Genomic DNA, 17,284 nt, shown 5'->3' on the forward strand with positions numbered 1-17,284 from the left:
AGCCTTACAAATTTGGTCGATCGACACCTCCAATCTTTCCGCCCACGAAGCCGCCATAGTTCTAGTGGAATGCGCTTTCAGACCTTCAGGCGCCGGCTTGCCCTTTGAGATGTATGCCAGTGAGATAGCCTCCCTGATCCATCTAGCTAAAGTAGATTTTGATGCCCTGTGACCCTTCCTACTACCCTGATAGGACACGAATAGGGCGTTATCTATCTTCCAGGGATCAGTTACTGCCAGATATTCCAGGATACATCTTTTTACATCTAAAGTGTGTAGCTTCCTTTCCTTATCGTTAGTAGGATTGGGGAGGAAAGATGGAAGAACTATTTCCTGTGTTCTGTGGAACCTGGACACTACCTTAGGAAGATATGCTGGATCAGGGGATAGTATCACTCTATCATCCCTAAGCTGCATGTAAGGGGGAACCCTGGATAATGCTTGGATGTCGCCTATCCTACGCGCCGATGTTAGGGCCACCAGGAAGGCTACTTTAAGGGATACATTTTTAATAGAGGCTGATGCAATTGGCTCAAATGGGGCCTCTGTCATGGCTGAGAGGACTAGGTTCAGGTCCCATGGCATGACCCTATTCTTCACCATTGGCCTGGACCGTTTTGTCGCTCTGATGAATCTGCTGACCCAGTGATTCTCAGCAATGTTGCAGCCAAAGAGGGCCCCTAAGGCTGATACCTGCACTTTAAGTGTATTTGGGGATAACCCCATATCTAACCCTTTCTGTAAGAATTCTAAAATCTGGTCTATTGGTATTGACTGACCAGCTATTACCCCCGAGTTTTGAAGGAACCTCTTCCAGATCCTAACAAATCTTTGTGGTGATTATTTTTCTGCTCTTCAGTATAGTGTTAATGAGGCCCGGAGAGAACCCCCTATCCTTTAACAGCGCCCGCTCAAAATCCACGCCGTCAGATGAAGGCCAACCGCCCGAGGATGGTAGACTGGGCCCTGGGACAGGAGATCCGGGATGTCTGGCAAGACCCATGGGTCGGATATCGACATAGCCCTCAGGCATGGAAACCACGTCCTTCTGGGCCAGAAGGGGGCAATTATTATCACTGTGGCTTTGTCCTTCCTGATTTTCCTCACCACCAGAGGAAGTAGAGACAGGGGAGGAAAGGCGTAGGCTAGCCTGAAGTTCCAGTCTATGAGGAGGGCGTCTACTGACAGAGGATTTTCTCTGGGGTTGAGAGAGCAGAATTGTGCCACTTTCCTGTTTTCTTTTGTGGCAAACAGGTCTATTTCTGGTTGACCCCATCTTTCCACGATGAGGTTGAAGATGGAGTCGTTCAGGGACCACTCCCCCTGCCTCAATGTGTTGCGGCTTAAGAAATCCGCTGTAGTGTTTTCTGCCCCTCTTATGTGAAGAGCCGTCAATGAGAGAAGATGTTGCTCTGCTAGATGGAATAGACGATCTGCTACGCACATTAGGGATTTGGAACGAGTCCCGCCTTGGTGATTTATGTATGCCACGGCGACCCGATTGTCCGAGAATACCCGCACGTGGTGGCCCTGTAGATAGACAAGGAGTGATTTAACTGCCTGTTCCACAGCCGTTAACTCCTTTAGGTTGGAAGACATTTCTATCTGATCCTGATCCCAAAGCCCCTGGATCAATGTATCCCCCATGTGAGCCCCCCATCCAGAAGGGCTAGCGTCCGAGGTGACTATACGAGTTACATTATATTCCCAGGGGACCCCTGTGGACAGGTTCTCTTGGACTAGCCACCATCCGAGGGATATAATAGCGTCTTGGGATAGGGTCATCAGGCTCTCCAGACATCCCCCCAACCTTTTTTGTTGTAACAGCACCTCGCCCTGAAGTATCCTCGTATGATACTGGGCCCATCGGACCGCTGGAATACAGGACGAGAGAGAGCCCAACAGAGACATGGCTCTTCTAAGGGACATGGTGGGGTTTTTAGAGGCATTCAGCACCTGAAGGTGCAGGCGATCAATTTTCTCTTGAGGCAAACGGCATTCCTGAACCTGGGAATCCAGGGTCAGGCCTAAAAATCGCTGCACCGTCATGGGCTGTAAGCGTGATTTTTTGACATTTAGCATCCACCCCAGACGCTCCAGAGCAGACATCACTTTATGTAACTGTTCCAGACAGTGATCCGCCGTTTTACCTACGATAAGGAGATCGTCCAGGTAGGGGATTATTAGAATGTTGGACTCATGCAAGTGAGCCATAACCTCCGCCATAACTTTGGTAAACACTCGAGGGGCGACCGATATACCAAAGGGGAGGGCCCTATACTGGAAGTGTCTGATTACCCCATCCAACCTTACCGCCACCCTCAGGTATCGTTGGTGACCTGCATAAATGGGGATATGGTAATAGGCGTCCTTCAAATCCAATACTACCATAAAGCAGTTTTTAAACAGCAGCTTTATTGCGGTGTTAATAGTTTCCATCTTAAATGATTGGACGGTCAGGAAATTATTAAGAGCCCTAAGGTTAATAATTGTTCTGAAGGAGCCATCAGGTTTACTTATTAGAAATAGAGGAGAGTAGAATCCTCTACCCTGTTCTCCTTCCGGAACCTCTGACAGGACATTCTTACTGAGCAGGTCGTGAACTTCTGCTTCCAGGGCCGCCTGTTCTGCTGGAGAGGACCTGAGTGGGGTAACTCTGAAGAAGTTCTGAGGGATGGAGGAGAACTCTAGCCGCAGACCCGTAGCTATTAACCCCAAAATCCAATCACTACTGGAGATTTTGGACCAGGCCGGGTAGAAGGCAGATAGTCTACCTCCCACCGGGGCGACTAGTCATTGGGGTGGTTTTTTGACCTCACGGGATGGCTCCTGACGTCCTCCACCTCCAAACATAAATCCAGTACCTTTCTTCTTTTTCTCATCCCATCTGCTCTGGTCTCTGGCTGGTCTCCTCCGAAAGAATCTTTTCCCTGTGAAGGGACGCCTGTAAGAGGTAGCTGGTAGATTGGGAAACTTTTTCTTCTCGTCTCCAGCATTCTCCAGCAGTTCGTCTAGGACTGGACCAAACAGGTATTCCCCTTCGCATGGGATAGAGCACAGACGGGATCTGGATTGAAGGTCACCTGGCCAACATTTCAGCCATAGGGCCCTGCGTGCTGCGTTTGATAGTCCGGCCGCCCTAGCCGCCATTCTTGCCGAATCCGCAGATGCGTCCGCGAGAAAGGCAGCGGCATTCTGAATTGTTGGCAGGAATTTCAACATAGAGTCTCTGGAAACACCGCCTTCCAACTTAGACCCTAGCTGATCCAGCCAGACCATCATCGATCTGGCTGCACATGTCGCCGCTACAGCAGGTCTCAGGGCACCCGCCGACATCTCCCATGTCCCTTTAAGGAATGAGTCAGCCTTCTTATCGAGAGGGTCCTTTAGGGAAGCCATGTCGTCGAAGGGGATAGATGATTTTTTAGACGCCTTAGACACCGCTGCGTCCAATTTCGGCGCCTTATCCCATGTATTCACCATGGGGTCCTCAAAGGGATATCTGCGTTTAAAGGCAGGTGGAAAAGAGCCTTTCTTCTCCGGTTTTTTCCATTCCCTTTTGATGAGGTTCTGGACCTTGTCATTGAGCGGAAAAGACCTACGTTTTTTAGGGTCTAGACCGCCAAACATTAGGTCCTGTGTAGAGAGTTCTGGCCTTTCCTCAGCCACCCCCATGGTGGATCTAACTGACTTAATAAGTTTGTCCATTTGGTCCAATGGGAAACAGAACCGGTTAGACTCCTCTTCCGAAGAGGACGCTGAGGAGACAGAGGCGTCTGACTCATTCTCCCTACTAGGGCCAGCGGACAACTCCGACTCTGAGGCGCTAGGCTCCCTTCTTCTTTTGGAAGACTCCCCCCGGGACAGGGATTTCAGGGAATCTTTCACCTCCTTCCTGATAATCTCCCTAAGGCTTGATGTGAAATCAGGAGACTCTTCCGCCACCTATGGGAGCGGAGAAAAAGGCTATGTAATTTATCTGGCGCTACCGCCATCAGTGTTCCCATCAATTTATTTCCTACCGTCTGCCGTATACACGACTGACAAAGTCTCTTAGGGTAGGCGTCTGGCAAAGGGCAAGCGCATAGCGCGCACTCCTTGTTTTTTGATTTACCAGCGCTTTTTTTCCCCTACGGAAATAAACATAGGAAAAGACTGCATCAGGGTACATTCACGAAGATCTCTTACCCAGGCAGTAGCGGTAGGTACCGGATTACTGGGGGGCCGGTCCAGATCCTTCTGCTTAGATCTGCGACTGGTCTGGTTACTGCGTCCGCGGGTCTTCAGCTGGGGGTTCGCATGGGACTTCTCCGAGGATCCATCCTGCTCCTGCTCCAGCAGACCGACGGCAGCTTCCGGCTCATCCATAGCTTAAGATGGGCTCACAAGCAGTGCTGCAGCATTCTGTTTGGCTATAAATAGCCCTCCCCTGGATCCGGAATCAGTGCAGGTGTGTGGCCAAATCCACCCCCCCGACTTGCAGGTGACTGCTCCACCCCCCCCTGCACCCAAACGCCCCCCCCCCCCGCCCCCGCCGCATGCAGGACAGCGGCGTTTTTAGAAAAAAACCGGCCGGCGTTTGACTTCCGGTCTTGGCCCCGCCCCCTGCGCGTCACTTCCGGTTTCGGGCAGAACGCTCAGAAACGTGCCCGGAAGCTGGGGAACGGTGCCGCCGGACCATCCAGCCGCCCCCCCGCTACGCCACCGCCGCTTCCACGGCCGCAGCCCCGCGGTGACCGCGGCAGAGGCCGGCGTCCGACCCCCAGCTCCGGTCCCGAATCAAAAGGAGCACACAGGACGCCGCGCTGCACCGCACCGACGGGGATCAGAGTGGGGAAGACCGAGGCCCAGGGGGGAGAGCGGACCCCGGGGGGGGGACATACTCACCTGCTGACCACTGGGGATGGACCTCCTCCGGACGTCGCTCCACACTGCACCGCTCACTGTCGTGGAGCCCTACCCGGACCCACCGTGGCGCTTCCAGGGACCCGCACTGCCCGAGGTAGGAGACCCCCTCGCTACCTGGGTCGGACAGCCGGCCTGGGTATTGATAGGAGAAACGAAGTCGTATCTGCAGGGAATCCTGTCCTCCAGGAACAGGAAACCAACTGATGCGTGGGAGAGGTGCCGCCCTTATGTATCTGTAGGTTTCCTGTTCCTGAAGGGCGGATCCCCTCTCTCCGTAGTGCTGTCATGGACGACCGATAAAAATGTAGTCCGAAATGTTATATAAAAGTTCATAACAAAAGCTTAAAAAAAATAAATAAAAAAAAAAAAAAAAAAAAACAAGTCCCCATTCAGGTCAGTCATTTGTCAACTAAAACACAAGGGGCTTCCACGTTACTGGTATTTCGAAAGGCTCTGAAAAGGCTAAATGGCTGCTCGCCCTTAAGAGAAATTCAGCAAATTCTACATTACCAAATCCTTCTCTTCTTTCTGAGCCCCAGTGTGCCTAAACCACACTTAGCATCCACATGTTTGGCATTTCTGTAGCTATGATAGCCCGCCTAGTTTATGGGTGCGTGTCTCCAGAAACAATGATCTTGTCACTACAACGGCAGTTTGCAGTTTTCACTCTGCAACATCCACTGCTGCTGGTTTCTGGAAAGCACCCATGGTGTCAAGATCACTACACCTGTAGGTAAATTCCCAAAAGGTGTACCATTTCCAAAATTGAGTCACTTGACCTGAAAATACTGCTCTTCTAGCGCTTAGGGGCTTTGTATAAGGAGTCCGCAAACTATTCTAGGAAAATCTGAGCTCCAGGAGGCAAATAGCGCTCCATTCCTACAGAGTCTCGCTGTGTGGCTAGGTAGTACAGTACAGCCACACATGGGGCCCCCTATGTACAGGAATATAACTACTATAATACTGCCCTTATTTGCAAGAATATAACTACTATAATGCTGCCCCTATGTACAAGAATATTACTATAATACTGCCCTTATGTGCAAGAATATAACTACAATACTACTCCCTATGTACAATATACTATAATACTGCCCCCATGTAAAAGAATATAACTACTATAACATTCTAGCAAAATCTGAACTCCAATATGGCATTTCTTCCCTTCTGAGTTTTGCACTGTGCCTCAAAAGTAGTATTCCCTGACAAATTGTTTTGTAAATTTTGTTGGAAAAATGAGAAATCGTTAGTCAACTTTTAACCCTTCTTATTTCCTAACAAAAAAAAAAAAAGTTCCAAAAATTGTGTTGATAAAAAAAATAGTTATTAAATAACATTTCCGACTACTTTACGTGATACAACTCTAGCTTATGGGCATAAAAATTAAAAGTTTGAAAGTTAAAAAATTTTCAACATTTTTGCCAAATTTCCAATTTTTCACAAATAAACTCAAGTCCTATCGAACCAAATGTTACCACTGTCATGAAGTACAATGTGTCACAAAAAAAAAAAAAAAAAGTCTCAGAAAATACATACACCGTTAACCAATCATTACGATATTGTGTGAAGCACCAGTTCTCCCATTCAAAAAAAAAAAAAAAAAGATACTAAATCTCTACCACGCGCTTTTTTTTTTTTTTAAACATCTTGTGTACGAAAGTCAGAACATGCCTGGATTGTGTTTTTAAGTATCAAACATTTGGATATTCATACACAATTATATAACTCCAAGCACTTATTTCAGCAGATCTTTTACATGGCTCATTTAATATTTAGAATTGTACTTTGCTTCAGCTTTTAAGTGAAGAACTCACAATGACAAGTATGGCCGCATTCGTGATTTCTTGCATTTATTCATTATAACGCTGCAGATTTCTTGCCTAGAAAACCAGATTAAGGGCTTGTTCACACGATGCGGTTTTCGCTGCGGATCCGCAGCGGATTTGCAGCTGCGGATCCGCATCCTTTTTCCATGCAGGGTACAGTACAATGTTACCCTATGGAAAAAGAAAACCGCTGTTCCCACGTTCCTTTTTTCCGCTGGAAAATCTGCGCTGATTTTCTGCGGAAAAAAAGAAGTACCATGTCAATTTTTTCTGCGGATTCCGCTGCGGGTTTCCACCTGCACCAATAGGAAAATGCAGCTGGAAACCCGCAGTGGAATCCGCAGTAGAAAAAGGACTGAAAACCGCAGTGAAAACCACCGCAGGTTTTGCACTGCGGTTTTCCCAAATCAGGACCTGAAAATTCCACAGCGAAAAAAGGATCGTGTGAACATAGCCTAAAAATCCACAACACATCAATGGTGTCTGGCCAGACGTTTTATGCTTAAAGCCACGTTCAGTATTTATTTGGTCAGTATTTTACATCAATATTTTTAAGCTAAAAATCAGGAGTGGAACAATCAGATAAAAAGTATAATAGAAACACGTCAACACTTCTGTATTTATCACCCACTCCTGGTTTTGACAAATACTGCTAGTGTGACCTATTAATAAGTGGATAGTGCAGCACGGTGGCTCAGTGGTTAGCACTGCAGCCTTGCAGAGCTGCAGTCCTGGGTTCAAACCCAACCAAGGACAACATCTGCAAGGAGTTTGTATGTTCTCCCTGTGTTTGTGTGGGTTTCCTCCCACCTTCCAAAGACATTAAAGGGAACCTGTCACCCCGTTTTTTCAATATGATGTAAAAATAGTGTTCAATAAGGCCTGAGCTGTGCTGGACAATAGTGCCTTTATTATCCCCCGATTCCCCACCTTTGCTGCCAAAATACCTTAGTAAAGTCGCCGTTTTCGCCTGTCAATCACGCTGGTCTGGTCAAAAGGGCGTGGTGAAATGGCTGTTTCTCCCCCACCTCTTGCTTATCTTCGTGGCGTTGGCGTAGTGTTTTGCGCATGCGCAACAGCTGAATGCACTGCGCAACGGCAAAAAAAGTGCGCGATCTGTGTTATTCAGAGGTTTATCGGTGGGGGCGGCCATCTTCCTGAGGCCGCACGTGCACAGATGGAGTGCTCTCCTTCCCGGGGCTTCAGGAAAATGGCTGCGGGATGCCGCGCGTGCGCAGATGGAGATCGCGGTGGCCATTTTCCTGAAGCTGAGATGCGAACTGGCCACCCCCACCTATATACCTCTGAATAACAAAGATCGCGCACTTTTTTTGCCGTTGCGCAGTGCATTCGGCTGTTGCGCATGCGCAAAACACTACGCCAACGCCGGGAAGATAAGCAAGAGGTGGGGGAGAAACAGCCATTTCACCACGCCCTTTTGACCAGACCTGCGTGATTGACAGCCGAAAACGGCGACTTTACTAAGGTATTTGGCAGCAAAGGTGGGGAATCAGGGGATAATAAAGGCACTATTGTCCAGCACAGCTCGGGCCCTATTGAACACTATTTTTACCTCATATTGAAAAAAAACGGGGTGACAGGTTCCCTTTAAAATGTAGATTGTGAGCCCCATTGGGGACAGCGATGATAATGTATGTAAAGCACTGCAGAATGAGATAGTGCCATGTAAGAAATGCATAATAAATAAAGCTAATATACGGTAGATAGTTGTGCAACAGACTGGTGTCCATATCACTGATCTGGCTCCAGAACCTGTTCAACACAATTGATGCAAATTAAGTCAGACAACGAGCAATGGGATTAGATTTAATACCAGGGGAAAAATAAATAAGAAAAAAAAAAAAAAAAAAACACACATTACTGTATACATGTTTGAATGCAGCCTTAAAAATTGGAAGCATTTTAAAAACAATCCAATAGTTATTTGGCCGGATAACTCAGAACCTGTACAGATACACTCAGTATGGTTAATGATTACCGAATTATCGATAGGTGTACGCCACACTGACAGAATTAACTGATGACCACAATACAACAAATCAAAGGGGTATGGGGGAATGGGTCGCAGGTTATGGGCTTTCAGATTTTAATTACACATACGCAAGACAACAGCTTCCAATACATGGTATAGGTGGTCCAGCTTTTTTTGTCTTGATAAATTTACATGTCCACACTATATGGAGACCCTTGTGTTCTTTGGATGACCATCATTCACAATGATTGTGGGCTTCTACATAATTTACAAACATTCCATCTAGAAGCAATGGCAGTACCTACAGTGACCAATTTGCCCAGGATTTAGATTATTTCTTATATTGTACCAAGCAGAGGTACACAAAGGAGTGCTTTTATTTGTTTTCTACATTCCTTGGGACACACACTCACCATCATCCCTGGGGGCTTATTTACCAACATCCCCTTGTGGAAAGGTTATATCTGTATACACAACGTCCATGTCAACAGCAACTAAACCCTTGGGTTAAACTACTATACTTTAAGCTTGGTTTATAAACAGATTACCGCGCATATGAAAGTTTTGCTCACTAGAAGCAGGCAATACATATGGCAGCATATGTTACCAACCTGAATGATTTTTTTTGACAACTTATTTAGAAATCAGAGACAGTATTTTATGCAGAAACTAGAAAACCAAATGAGAGCAATAAAAAGTATCCGTTTTTCCCTCTAAAAGAACTTATCAGCAGGATTTCCCACCCCAGACTATTTACATGCACATATACAGTAACTGAAAGACAAACGCAGTAATCCCTTTACATGGTGAATACTTTCCTTTGTTACTGAAAAGTGGTGTTTGAATTGATATGCAAATGAAGCTAAAGAGCTATGGTAGATCTGAAGCCTCTGTAACTCCAGCTCTATTTCTCGCCCAGCGCTGCCTCCTCCTGTTTGACAATCGATCCTTTTCCTAAAGTCAAAACCGAGGCTGTCAGTCAGGAATAAAACCTCGCTTCCTCAGCAATGGAGAAACGGACTGGCCATGTAAAGGGATACTACACTTGTCATCAATATGGCTGCCTGCGCATTAAAAGTTTGGGGGGGGGGGGGGGAATCCTGCTGACAGATTCCATTTAAAAGCAAAGTTTAAAACAAATTATCTCTAATTTCATACAAAAGGTTAACAGAAGTAGAGCAGATAATGCACCACTATGGAGTCATGACTGCTTCCATGGGAGAGGGAGCCATAAAAACAGCCATGTACATGAGCCCCCAAGGTCCATAGACAGTACCGTATACAGGAGAACTATCCAAACTATTCCAAGAAAACTGTAAAGACCTTCAGAGGAACCATCCAAAATATAAGTGGTACGGTAAGCTTTCTTCCGTTATGACCAGGGCTGTGGAGTCGGTAAGCCAACCATCAGACTCCTCAATTTCTCTGACTCGACTCCACAACTCCGACCAGAGCTGTGGAGTTGGAATCATGGAGTTGGTATAAAGTGGACCGACTCCCAAAATATATAATACATTGGGTACAGTAGCTCAGTGCAGGATGTGCTGTGAGGTTTTTTTTTTTAGAAGAATTTTGGAGTCATTAAATGTCCTATAAAGGTCTGTTCTGTTCCTGATCTAAGGATCTCAGCTTTTAGTGGAGATGAATCTGTGCTGCACTTTATGCACATGCTCAGTAGTGACCAGTCCTGTGGAGTCGGAGGTTTGGCTTACTGCCTCCACAGCCCAGAGTCTCCGACTCCACAGCACTGCCTCACTACTGAGAATGTGCATAAAGTGCAGCACAGATTCATCTCCACTAAAAGCCAAGATCCTTAGATCAGGAATAGAACAGATATTAAAAGGACATGTCATCACTTTCTCAAATTCTTATGAAAAAAAATTGCAGCACATCCTGCACTTAACTACTGTACCCAATTATATATTTTAGGAATCTGTATATTCTCTACAGACACCACCAAAATGGACACAGACTCCAAAGCCCTGGTTATGACTACAGTATGAAGCTGGCTATTCATACATTCTACTTTCCACAAGATAGTGGGTAATTATACTTCACCATGTACTTGTTCCCGTCACTCCACTGTCTATGTAGTCTGATTCCCAGCTTCCCCTCCATTTTTCCTACACAATGTTGAGTACATTTATGACATTCTGCTACGAGATCTAGCTGCAGGTGACAGACAGGTTTGTAAAGCCAATTCAACAGTGAACGCATCACTGGTGGCCTGAACCACCATCAGCATGAACCAGAGCCCCGCTGGGCAATTGCAGTCATGTTTTGCATATTACACAAAGCCGACTGGGTATTATACGGGAAAACCTGGCCAACTTCTCCACTGATTGGCAGGTCTCTCCATTGCGTGTACATAGGCTGCCGCCACGAAAGACTGGACCGGAACAGCCAGACTCTATAGAACAGCTGCTTATATTGCAGTTCGAGCTTTTTCTTCCCAATTTATTAGCGCTGCCTATTAAATGCAGGAAACTCTTGGTTGTGCTAGTTTTAAAATAAATAAATAAATAAATAAATAAATAAAGTGCACCATAGATCAATAACAAATCAGTGACAACAACCATCCAGCTAGCCACAAATGTGGAACAAATGCAGCATCTTGGGTCATTTTTACACATCATTATACCCAGTTATGCAACACAGAAGACGATGTCCTCTCCTGCTAAGGACTCATTCATTCAGATTTTTCTTGTGTAGAAAAACACGGATCTTAATTTTTAAGTATTCAGCATCAGAGTTTCATTACAGTTTGCTCAGAATCAGTTTTCACCATCCATGCTTCAGTGATTTTTATATTTAAATGTTTTTTTTGTTTTCTTTTTAGCAAACCCTCTCACATCTACCACTATGTTAGTCACGGACAGCACAAGGACTGTACCTGGGTGCTGTCCGTGATACATACACTTCTGTGGGTAATTTAAATCCATGATTTGGAGCAAAAACAGACAAGTCTTGCAAAAAAAAAAAACTAATGTGAACAGCCCAATACACTAGAATGGGCGCAGTATTGCTGTAAAAGTCACAGAGAGATGATACCTGTAACAATTGTGTTTGAGTCAACAAGTCAATTACAGAAAGAGCAACTTCGGGCTATATGGCGACTGTGGACGCACAACAGATCGCAGGCATGCCAGGTGACCATAATCATTGCTAAGTAAAAGACAAGTTGCAATTTACACATGACTTAAATGCAAGTCCAAAGGGAAGCAAAGTTAAAAAATCATTAGAATCATTGGAATATAGGAATGCCACGCAAGTCACAAGGCTGTGAAGTTGGTTTCTTGTTTGGAAATTTTGTTTCTGTGTTTTACAGGTTTAAAGACAAAACAAAAAAAAAAAAAAAAAAACTTACAATAATAAAATACAATCCAGGGAGGTGCCCGGATCCAGATACGCTTAAAAGCTGCTACGAATGTTGTAGAACTGGCACCAAAGAGGGCACTGAAGGGCATTATAGAAAGGGTTAATTTACTTTGGGCCACAGATCTCACACCACCATTACATAGATCGTGATGGCCAGTATCAAATTCAGATCAATCTAGCCTGGACAGAATGTGACCTGGGCATAAAAACGGGCAAAAAGCCAATCTTCACAGATTTTAATAAGCAACTGGTGTTAAATGACTTTGGGCCACTGATCTCACCCCACCAATACCTAGATAGTGACAGCCCCCCATGAAATTCAGGTCACTCCACCCTAGTCCAAACAGGCGCTGGACATCAGAACAGGCAATAAGGCGGGCAAATAGACACTTTTCACAGATTTGAATATGTAATGAGTGAAAACGGCAGCCAAAACGCTGAAAGAATTGACATCCTGCACCAAATCTAATGCAAGTAACTTGTGCATGAGAATTCAGGATTCCCTTCAGGTTTTGTGACAAAGGTGGCCAGAAAAAAAAAAAAAAAAAAAAAAAAACACGAAAAATACCAGCGCTACAGCCCCCCTTTCCTCACTGTCAGATGTGACTGGAATTTGGGAAAGAACATTGGACATTAATGTAAACAGGATCACTAACACTTGAAATCTTCCGACCGTAGTGGGACCTTCATCAACCAAAGGTGAAACCCCAAAAGATAAAGTAAGATGTCTGGTGTAACGGATGACAGAGCTTGTCACAAACTAGAAAACCTTTGGAGTCAAGACCCCCTTTCCTCAGCAGAGTTGTGACTTTAAAGAATTAGAGTCAAGATATTCAAATCAATAAGTAATTGTAGCCCATTTTGGTGCCAGGTTAATGCCAGGAGCAGATTTTTATATAAGTCATCACTATCTGCGTGTTGGCAAAGTTAGATCAGTAGCCCAAAGTTATTGAAAGGGGTTGTCCGGTCTTAAGCTACAAGTCTGCAGTCAGGGGCATAATGACTATGGTCGCAGCAGCGCCAGACGAATTCAACCGGATGCATGTCCTTGGACGCACATCCAGTTGAAGTGTATTGCACGCACAGACCCATCAGCTCTTGGAGAACTATGGCCTGTGTATTATACCAATATGGAGAACTATGGCCTGTGCAGAATATTATATGGAGGACCACAGGAGGTGCATTATACTTTCATACTTCACTTGCCGCATCCATTTAGTCGGGATGTGACAGCATGTGGGAGAATTACAGCTTTGTGGTAACACTCCCAGCAATGGCACTGGAGAATCCTCACAGTGAGCAGTGCGATGTAAGGACTCACAAGTCTGCAGTCACAGACTCACAGAGAGAGACTGCAGACTTTTAGCTTAAGACGGGACAACACCTTTAACCCTTAAAAGAAATATCTAACTTATTCAGATCAGTACAAAGTTGCAATTTAACAACTTAGATGCAGCTTTTTTCATCAGCAGCCACTCCGGTCAGTCTGAAAGAAGACGGATTTATATGGATCTTCCCATTTTGTGCTGGTGTTAGAAGACCAGAGGCCCAAAGTCATTTATCGCCTGAAAAACATCAGTTACTTATTCAAATCTGTGAAGAGTGGCTATTTGCCCGCCGTTCTGATGCCCCGAGCACATCAGTCCAGGCTATAGTGTCCTGAATTTGATGCGGGCCATCACTATGTATGTATACTGGTGTGAGAGCAGCGTCTCAGTCATTGAACCCCGAAAAACACCACTTCTCCAAATCGCCCGTCTGCCCACTCTTATGCCAGTTCTGATGCCCAGAACACATTTAGGCCAGGCTGAAGTGACCTGAATTTGATGGCGGGCAGCTTGACCTGTGTGTCTGCAGTGTGATCTCAGTGGCCCAAAGTCATTTAACCCTTTCAATAACACTTCAGCGCCCATTTTTGGGCCAGTTTTATAACTTTTTAAGCTTATTCACATCAGGGCACCGCATTGTATTTTATTCTTGTAATTTTTTTATTTTTGTTAAACCCGAAAGAAACAGAAAAAAAAGAAACTGACGAATATAGAAAGGAAAACTTCAGCCGTGAATAAAACTGGACGAATAATAAAAAAACCAAAACACAAAAACAACTGCAGCATCGAATGCAAGTCAGCCTCCTAATAACGCACAGAGCCGTCAGTGATGGCACAACTATTCCTGTGCCCTTATAGCGGACAATTGAAGTCTACAAACATTTGTTACAGAGAATCATTTACACGGAAACACAGACTGGAGGGCGACATGGCTGTAAAGTGAGCGGGGGTCCGGCAGCACTACCCAGAAATAATATCACTAGGAGTATAAAACATTACTAATAAGGCAGCTTTAAATTTGCATATAAAAACCCACACAACATGTGAACATAGCCCAACAGCTCCATACACCCCGTCACCACTACCTACAATGCCGCCTGTAAGGAAATGGTGGACAAGCAGCTAAATATCAGAAATATCACAGTTCCGATCAGTCATACATTCTGACAAGCACACATTTGGCGCGGGCCGTATGCCAGGGTTGTGGCAGCGCCATTCTGTATGCCAGGGTTGTGGCAGCGCCATTCTGGATGGCAGGGCTCATACTGGGCCGGTCTATGACCCTCTGGGACCACCTAGTATTATCCCCCCCCTACATGGCAGGCGGCTGCAGACCATCTGCTGACAGCAGTGACAGGATGAAGGTGCCAGGACTGGCAGGCATTGCTGGGGCCATGGCATCCCCCGGGGGGCACGGAGCAGCCCACACTCCTCCCCAAGATGTTGCACACATGTCATTACCTTTCTCTCCAACACAAAGACTCCTTTGATCAAGGCTCCCCGGCTATACCGCCCCCATCCCCTGCCGTGCACTTACACTATCCACATCCCGGTGATGGTGAAGGCTGGCAGCGTGATGGGCAGGATCACCCAGCCTGGCATCCTGGAGAGCGGCATGCTGGTGCCCAGGCTGCGCTGCCCCGCTGAGGGCTGTCCCGGGCTTCAGCACTGCGCTGCGAGTCTAAATCGCCCGGATCCAGGTGGAGGCTTCTCCCAATAACTCCAGAAAAGTTTCAGCCGCTCTTCTCCCATAGCCCAGGATGGCGCTCCCCGGCTCCTCGCACGTCCTGCTGGGCAGAAGGCTTCACCCTTCCGATCCCCGGGCCAAGGCACCAGCAGCCCGGCCGGAGGGTACAGCCGAGGGACGCGATCCGGGCTGTGATCTCCCGACCACTCAGAGCAGCAGCCTGCGGCCACAGCACAATGTATCACTGCTGGGAGGGAGCTCCGCCCCGGCCCCGCCCCGCAGGGTGAGCAGGCCCCGCCCCGCAGCGTGAGCAGGCCCCGCCCAGAGGCGGGGGAGTCTGGCTGGCTGGAGCAGTCTGAGCCCTCTAGGTAGCGACTAGTCTAGTAGTCTGGAATGGAGTTGCTCCTGTGAGGGTGTGATGTCACGAGAAGAGCAGAGCCGATACCAGGTAGTACTAGTAGCGGTGAGATGAGGCAAGCTGTGTGCAGGAGATCCTGAGGGACCGAGGGCTGCACCATGCAGCTGTGTGGGGATGGGAATGATAACTTAGGACTAAGTGTGAGTGCTCTAAGGCAAAGAAAGAAGCATGTATGATGTTAGTATATGGGTGGCTGCATGTTGGAGGGTGACACAGGGAAATGGCCACTGTTAATTGTATGGGGATGCTTATTGGGTGGGCTTTCACAGTAAAAGAGTTGATGTTACTTGAATGAGGCTGCATGGAGAAGGGGAGATGATGAAGGGCTGTGCGGAGAAAGGGAGTGTGACTGTGAGGGGCTGTGCGGAGAAGGGGGTGTGTGATAATAAGGGTCTGTAAGGAGAAGGGGGTATGATGATGAGGGGCTGTGCGGAGAAGAGAGGATGATGATACCGTGCGGAGAAGAGGGGTTGATGATGCTGTGCGGAAAAGGAGTGTGTGATGATGAGCTGTCGGAGAAGGGGGGTGATGATGAGTTGTGCAGAGAAAGGGAGAGGCTGAGGGGCTGTGTGGAGAAGGGGAGATGATGAGTGGCTGTGCAGAGAAGAGGGGATATTGATAAGGGGCTGTGTGGAGAAGTGGGATGTGATTGATGAGGGACTGCGGATAAGTGGGGTGTGTTGATGAGGGGCGGTGTGCAGAAGTGGGGTGTGATGATGAGGGGCAGTGTGGAGAAGGGGGGTGTGATAATGAGGGGCTGTGAGGAGAAAGGAGTGTGATGATGAGGGGCTGTGTGGAGAAGAGGGGATGATGCTGTGCGGAGAAGAGAGGTTGATGATTCTGTGCGGAGAAGGAGGGTGTGATGATGAGCTGTCAGAGAGGGGGGTGATGATGAGTTGTGCGGAGAAGGGGAGATAATGATGAGGGACTGTGCAGAGAAGGGGAGCTAATGATGAGGGACTATGCGGAGAAGGGGAGATGATGAGGGGCTGTGTGGAGAAGGGGAGATTATGAGGGGCTGTGCAGAGAAGAGGGGATATTGATGAGGGGCTGTGCGGAGAAAGAATAATGATGAGGGGCTGTGTGGAGAAGTGGGGTGTGATGATGAGGGGCAGTGCGGAGGGGGGGTGATAATGAGGGGCCGTGAGGAGAAGGAGGTGTGATGATGAGCGGTTGTGCGGAGAAGAGGGGTTGATGATGCTGTGCAGAGAAGGAGGTGTAATGATGAGCTGTCGGAGAAGGGGGGGTGATGATGAGTTGTGCGGAGAAGGCGGTTTAATGATGAGGGGCTGTGCTGAGAAGGGGGATGTGATGATTAGGGACTGTGCAGAGAAGGGAGGAGGTGATGATGAGCTCTGCGAAAAAGGGGGATGATGATGAGAGACTGCAGAGAAGGGGGGAATGATGATGAGGAGTGAAGTTCAAACCGTTAGCAATCTTCTGGAACACACGGAATTCGCCTCTGTCCAAGTGGGGCAGAAAGAAAATCTATTACAACTATCAAGGGTATATCAAGGGTAGTTTGCTCAGCAAAATGACGAATTCCGGTGTACTAAAGCCATTTAACACGAAATTCCTACGGGGGTCGCAGCCCCCATTCGAGAACGATATCAGCAGAAAACCCCCTCAAATGTATCAGGAAGTAAAAGACTTGCTGTTGCACATGTGGATTGGAGTGATAAGGGAGAGTCGAAGCTTCTGGGCGACAGCCATTGTACTAGTTTGGAAAAAGAACGGGACATTGAG

General features: G+C 47.0%; 1 protein-coding gene across 1 annotated transcript in view; it reads right to left on the minus strand.

Moving 5' to 3' along the window:
* LOC143770023 (transmembrane protein 150A-like) overlaps positions 1–15,355 on the minus strand; it is a 176,067-nt gene extending 160,712 nt beyond the window's left edge. Inside the window, exon 1 of the mRNA XM_077259196.1 lies at positions 14,971–15,355. Coding sequence (XP_077115311.1) covers positions 14,971–15,050 — 80 coding nt within the window. The 5' untranslated portion in view covers positions 15,051–15,355. The remainder of the gene's footprint in view (positions 1–14,970) is intronic.
* Between the last annotated feature and the right edge of the window lie 1,929 nt (positions 15,356–17,284).

Source organism: Ranitomeya variabilis, chromosome 4 (assembly GCF_051348905.1).
Source record: "Ranitomeya variabilis isolate aRanVar5 chromosome 4, aRanVar5.hap1, whole genome shotgun sequence".
Lineage (NCBI taxonomy): Eukaryota > Metazoa > Chordata > Amphibia > Anura > Dendrobatidae > Ranitomeya > Ranitomeya variabilis.